Genomic DNA, 6,413 nt, shown 5'->3' on the forward strand with positions numbered 1-6,413 from the left:
CTGCATTCCTGCTCCAAGCCCTCGCTCTGGGATGTCCCTCTGGGGCTCCGGATCTCCTCCACCTGCCGCCAGCCTCACCTCCCCTGAGGAGCCTGAGCCCACCAGGGTTCTGAGGCCCTGCAGCCTCCACAGCTCTCAGATCTGGGGGTCTTTCAGAACACTCTGAAGAACCTGTGAGGCTTGCTGGTTTGGAGGCCCCATCGCCAAAATATCCTGGTCAGTGGGTCTGAGCCAGGGCCGGGCACCGCGTCATAGACGGGCTGCTAGGCAGTGCTGCTGCAGACAGCAGAATACCGTCACTCAAAGGAACACTAGCCCAGGAGACAGAGGCTCTCACGGACGTGTCTGGCCACCCGCGATGGGCCTTCATGGCTGAAAACCTTCAAGGCAGGTGTGAGGAGTAGGCGGCCGGAATTCTAGATGAGCCCAGCCCTCTTGGTCCTCAGATTAACCAAGGGACAGAACATCACAGCCCCTTTCCTCCCTTCTGGGGCTGTGTCCACAGACCAGGAGACTGATCCCCAGTCTTTCCTACAGAACACAGAGCCGCCAAGACTGAATTCTCAGGGGGCAGGACAGTACCAGGGTCATGATAATGAACTCTAAAGTCAGAGAATGGAGCTGGCATTGTGGCCTGGTGGGTAAAAGCTGCCCAGGATGCCAGCAACCCACAGGGGTGCCAATTCCTGTCCCAGACACTCCCCACTTCCAACACAGCTCTCTGGTGTTGGCCTAGGAAAAGCAACAGAAGATGGCTCCAGTGTCTGGGCTCCGGCCACCCAGGTGGGAAGCCCAGATTCCTGGCTTCTGCCTGACCCAGCCCTGGCCATAGCAGCCATCTGGGGAGTGAACCAGCAGATAGAAGATATATCTCTCTCCATGTGTCTCTTCCTCTTTCTCTATAACTCTTCCTTTTTCAAAAACCAATTTATTTTATTTATTTGAAAGACAGAGTTACAGAGAAAGGTAGAGATAGAAAGAGAATCCTCCATCTGCTGGTTCACTCCCTAAATGGCCACAATGACTGGAGCTGAGCCGATATGAAGCCAGGAGCCAGGAGCTTCTTCTGGGTCTCCCATGTGGATGCAGGGGCCCAAGGGCTTGGGCCATCCTCTGCTGCTCTCCCAGGCACATTAGCAGGGAGCTGGATCAGAAATGGAGCAGCTGGGACTCGAACCAGTGCCCATATGGGATGCTAGTGCTGCAGGCTGAGGCTTTACTCTGCTGTGCCACAGCAATGGCCCCTGACTTTCAAATAAATAAATAAATCTTTAAAATAAATTAAAAAACTATAAACATAATCAGAGATCTCTGGGTTTAATGCTGACTCCAACAGTTCCTAACAGAGCTATTTATTTAAACTCTCTGAGCCTCTTCTCTCCATCAGTATATTATCAGGAGGGTAAGCATGGATGTCATCTGCACCCAAGGATATGGCCTACAGTAACTTCCCAACGAGGTAGCAACTATATACACTACTACGATGAACAAAGCAGGGTTCAAAGTCTGGCAAAACTCATATGAAACCCAACAGGGCAGGCAAGATGGGTGCTCAGGTTCAACACGGGGCCAACGCGCCCAGCCCCTCTGAAGTCTGCGCAGGCTGCGAGGCGCCCCCAGGTCTGACTGCTGCATCACTGGGCCAGAGAGCTGGATGTGTTCCGCTAATCTACAAGCACCATGACAACCAGGGAAGAAGCCCAGACGAGAGCCATGGCAGCGTGAGCGAGCTGGCCCAAGAACGGAGGCCTTGTGTATCAGATCATGGCAGGTGCAGCTGCTGTTGGCAGAGGGAGGGATATCATGATGTAGGAGGATCACTCTGGCAGGATGGGGGGAGGGACCAGAGGCAGAGGAATCCGTTAGGACGGCAGCTGTGGCAAGATCTGGAGTGAGGACTCAGATCAGGGACCTAGCGGCGAGAACGCAAAGGCAGGAAATGCACTGGGACCTTGTCCAAGGAGGACCCACGTGCCGCCACCACCCCCAGAGAGCAGGCAGGGAGTCCCAGATCTGCAGATGAGTCTCAGGGTTCACTCTGACCCACGTCAAGAATCAAGGCCCCTTAGCCAACCTCAGCACTCCTCCCTCAGCCACCCAGGAGCCTCAACCACCTCGAGGAAGAGACTGAGGACAACAGGTGTCTGGCTGGCGTCACACAGAGCCAGAGCTGGAGGGGAGAGGTCTGCCTGTGGCTGTCACAGCCCATGGCTTGGTGAAGGGTCCCATTCATGAGGCACCGTCTTTGGAGAGCTGGGAGGTCCCCTCTGAGGTTCATACCCTAAAGGACTGGAAACAGGTGTTCAAACAATCCCCTACACCAGATGCTCACAGCAGCATTACTCATCGGGACCGAAAGGTGAGAGCAACCCTAGGGCGCATCCTCTGGGGAGTGAATAAGCAAAAGGTGGCAGGCTCACATAATGCAACAGCCGTCAGCCACAAAAGGAGAGAAGAGATGTGCTACCACGTGGATGAGCTCGGGAACATCACGATAGATCAAAGAAGTCAGACATCCAAGAGGGCAAACACCATTTGGCTCAATCACTGGGAAACGCCCGGAACAGGCAAATCCGCCGGGACTGAAAGTAGACCAGTGGTTGCCGGGGATCCGGGAGAGGAGGCAACAGGAGGGAATGCCCAAGGGGCACGGGTTTTTTTGGAATGACACAGAGGTTGTACTATGTTTACTAAATGTCACTGAATTGTACATTTTCAAATGCTGAGTTTTCGGTTACAGACCACAATTTTTCAAAAAGCAGATGGGAGAGAGCTCGGTGGGTGGCCCCTGGGGCTGAGTAACTCCCTGAAGGTTTCCCTGGTTGCCCAACCCTGCACACTCAGCACCGGGCCGGCAGCGCTCAAAAGAAGCCTAAGAAGGGAGCGTGGCTTTGTTCTCTGGATTTCCCTCCACAAAGTGTGAACTGTTCCAGTGACCCCATGCGAACGTGCACCCTTGTCCCCACCCCACCAGCTCCCACACCCTAGGACTCCACCATATCCCTTGCCATCTAATTCCAGGAGTACCTTCCGTGTCCAGCTCAAATCCTTCCCTGATGCCCCACCTCTGACCTCTGCCCACACACACCTGGAAGTTCATCAGTCCAGCCACCCAAGGGTGGATTCCAGCAGCTCCCTCAGCCTTGCTTTTCCAAGAAGACCCTGAGCCTATGAAAGCCAGGAGCCCTCACCTCCGCGCAGGCCACAGGGCAGCTCCTCAGGCACTGCCTGCAGGTCCTAAACCCAGAGAAAAACCATGGGTCTCTGTCCTACACGACAACGTTCAGACCTCAGGGGCACTCACCAGTCAGAGTGAGGTCAGCGTGCCTGTGGGAAGAAGACCAAAGCCTGCCACCAAGACCTGCAGCTGGACAAACCTGCCCAGTTAGGCAACACCGGGGCAAGCAGGCTGGAATCCTGGGTGGGCTCTGATAGAGCGGGGAACGCTCCCAGGTCAACACTGGCACAGTAAGAGGGGGATTTGGCTCAAACACCAAACAGTTACAGAACAAAGGTGGCAGCTCTGTTTCGCTGGGCAGACGGACACAGGTCCCTGGAAATCAGGCCTAGACAGAGGACCGGTAGATCCTGGACAAAGGCACAGGACACCAGTGGGTGGCCTTTGCATGCACACTCCAGCCTTCATTTCAAGACTGGAAAGAGCAAAGTCAAAATTCCCATGGCCACTTCCAGAAACGTGTGAGTGACGACAGGGAGGTGGAAAAGCTGCCTCTTCCCCTCCTGCCTCCTGCAAAAGACCCTACCACAGAGACCGCTGACCCACACAAGCCCCAACTTCAGATAAAAGGAGGTGCGATTGCTGGGTGCTCCCCTGGGCTTCCAAGGATGGAGCAGGGCCTTCTAACAGGGAGCATGTGTGAGCATTAGAGGACCTAGTGAGTCACGGGCCCCAGGCAGCCCCTGCTGCTGCAGGGCAGACCCTGGCTTTGCCATCTGACCCACTAAGCACCTTGGGCAAATCACTCTCCTTTCCCCTCAGTCTTCTCACTTGCAAGGAAGGAGCTGAACTGAGCGATGCCGATGGGCTCCCTCATCCTCAAGGGGTCCACCGCCAGCGTCATCCTCCATGCGTGCCAACAAGAAGAGCTTATTTCTGCTTATCAAAGCAGGGCCTGCCCACCGTACACATTTTAGAAATGGAAAAAAAGCACATACAATCGCCATTACTCAGAGGAAAGCATCAATAACCTTTTGGAAACCATCCTTACAGGTTTTTAGTTGTCATCCGTTGGTTTTGTTTTGCTTTCATGCCTACAATTTCTTTTTGACACAACTGGGATCACACAGTCTTTATAACTTTGTATCCTGTCCTTATGCTGTGTGCTTTTTCCCAAGTCACCAAATTTCTTCAAAAACGTGATTTTAATGGTTCACAGTACTCTACCAAGAGGATACACCACATGGTCACTGGACACTGGGGCCCAGCACTGCCACGAACATCCTGGCCTCGCATGGTGAGCACCTGCCTGCATCTGCACATGAGGACCATTCCCCTGGCAGAAGCACCAGGTCAGCAAAGGCTATCTTTCTAAAGGGTTTTATCTGGGCTGGGGCTGTGGCAGGTAAAGCTGCTGCCTGTACTACTGGCATCCCATATGGCTGCCAGTTTGAGTCCCGGTTGCTCCACTTTCTATCCTGCTCTCTGTTACCATCTGGGAGAGTAATAGAAGATGGCCCAAGTCCTTGAGCCCCTGCACCCACGTGGGAGACCTGGAAGAAGCTCCTGGCTCCTGGCTTCAGATTGGCCCAGCTCCGGCCTTTGCAGCCATCTGGGGAGTGAACCAGCAGATGGAAGACCTCTCTGTCTCTTTGCTTCTACCTATCTGTAACTCTACCTTTCAAATAAATAAATCAATCTTACAAATAAATGAAGGGTTTTACCAAGTGCTGCCCTGTTAGTTTCCAGAAGCAGCACAATAAACCCACTGCTTTTCCTTAGCTTGGCAGCAGTTGATGTTCTGAGAGCTGGGAGTGAGGATGTAGGGTGGTGGGCCCATGTCGCCTCTGTCCCAGTCTTGAAAATTAACTGTCCAGCAAAAGAGGGGACAGAGCTTTAAGTCAGAAGACGCGTCTGCCGCCCGCGCTCCCACTCCCGCTGGCCCAGGGAACCGTAAATAAGCCTCGGTTCTCCTCAACTGTAAAATGGGTATGATCAGCTCTGCTGCCGACCCAGGCACGCTGAGGTGTCTGCGGCAGGGGGACGCGAGGGAGTGGGCCCTCCTGGCTGGGCTGCTGGTTCTGACAGGAACTGACAGGGCACAAGGGCCAGGGGTCCCCAGAGGCAGCGCTGGGAGCTGCAAGGCCAGGGGCCAGGCGCTGGGCGACGCTGAGGGCGCCGGCCACAAAACCTTCCCGGGAAATGCGCCCCTGTTTCAAGGCTCCAAGCCGCTCTTTGACAGGGCTCCGACTCGACGCAGAACCGCAAACCAAGCGAGCTCAGCGGATGCAAAAAGTCAACAGCTGCAAAGGACCCGGGGAGCCATGGGCGCCGGCGCCGCCTGCCAGGCTGTTCTGCCCGCCCGGGATTGTTAAGACCCCCGGATCCTGCGCGCAACCAGGGCTTCGGGCCCCCTCCCCCGAGGAGCCCGCGGGACCACCTGAGCTTCCCTCCACACTCCCGCACCCGCGCGGCGAGCGCCCTTCCCCGCCCCCTCCTCACGCCGCCTAGCGTCAGGGCCTGAGGGGACTCCGGGGACGCGCCCAGCGCTGGAACACGGGACGCCATCCTCCCCGACTTTCACCCTCACCCGCCGCGCGCCCGGGCCCCCGCCAGGTGTGCACCCTCTGTCTCCAAATACGCCCAACAGGTGGCACCTGCCCGTGCTGCCCAACAACACGTCTGCACCCCGCCTTGCCCTTCCACCTGCGCCGGGCCCGCGAAGCTTACCTTTGAGGTTCTGCGGGTGACCCCGCGGCGCCCGGCTCGGGTTCCCTCGCGGCAGAGAGGGGACACTGGAGAGGTTGTTACCCATGGCATCCGGCCCCGGGGCTCCGGCGCTGGCTGGGGGCAGGCGAGGTTAGGCAGCCGCCGAGGGGCTGTGTGCCAGAGCGCGCGCCGGTGCGCGCCGCCGGGGGAGGGCCCTGGTGGGGCTGCGGCCGGGGGCGGGCGGGCCGCCGCTCTCCGCCCTCCCTGTCTCCGGGCTCGGCGTCCTCGGCGGGTCCTGCTCTCTGCAGCTGGCCTCGCGCCCGCCAGCTACCTGCCTCCCATGCCCCGCGCCGGGGGCGGGGGCCGCGGTCGGGCCCCTGGGCCGGGGCCAGCGGCGCCCGGGGCTCCCCTCTCCCTACGGCTGGCGCTCGGGTTCCGGCAGGTGGCGGGCGGCGCGGCGGCTTCGGCGCGCTCCCCCGGGGCCATAGAGTCAGGGCTCGCGGCGCGGGCGCTCGGTGGCTCGGCT

General features: G+C 57.7%; 1 protein-coding gene across 1 annotated transcript in view; it reads right to left on the reverse strand.

Moving 5' to 3' along the window:
• NEURL1 (neuralized E3 ubiquitin protein ligase 1) overlaps positions 1–5,993 on the reverse strand; it is a 78,611-nt gene extending 72,618 nt beyond the window's left edge. The window contains exon 1 of the mRNA XM_062214617.1: positions 5,909–5,993. Within this exon, the coding sequence (XP_062070601.1) occupies positions 5,909–5,993 (85 nt within the window). The remainder of the gene's footprint in view (positions 1–5,908) is intronic.
• Between the last annotated feature and the right edge of the window lie 420 nt (positions 5,994–6,413).

The sequence above is a fragment of the Lepus europaeus genome, chromosome 17, assembly GCF_033115175.1.
Source record: "Lepus europaeus isolate LE1 chromosome 17, mLepTim1.pri, whole genome shotgun sequence".
NCBI lineage: Eukaryota > Metazoa > Chordata > Mammalia > Lagomorpha > Leporidae > Lepus > Lepus europaeus.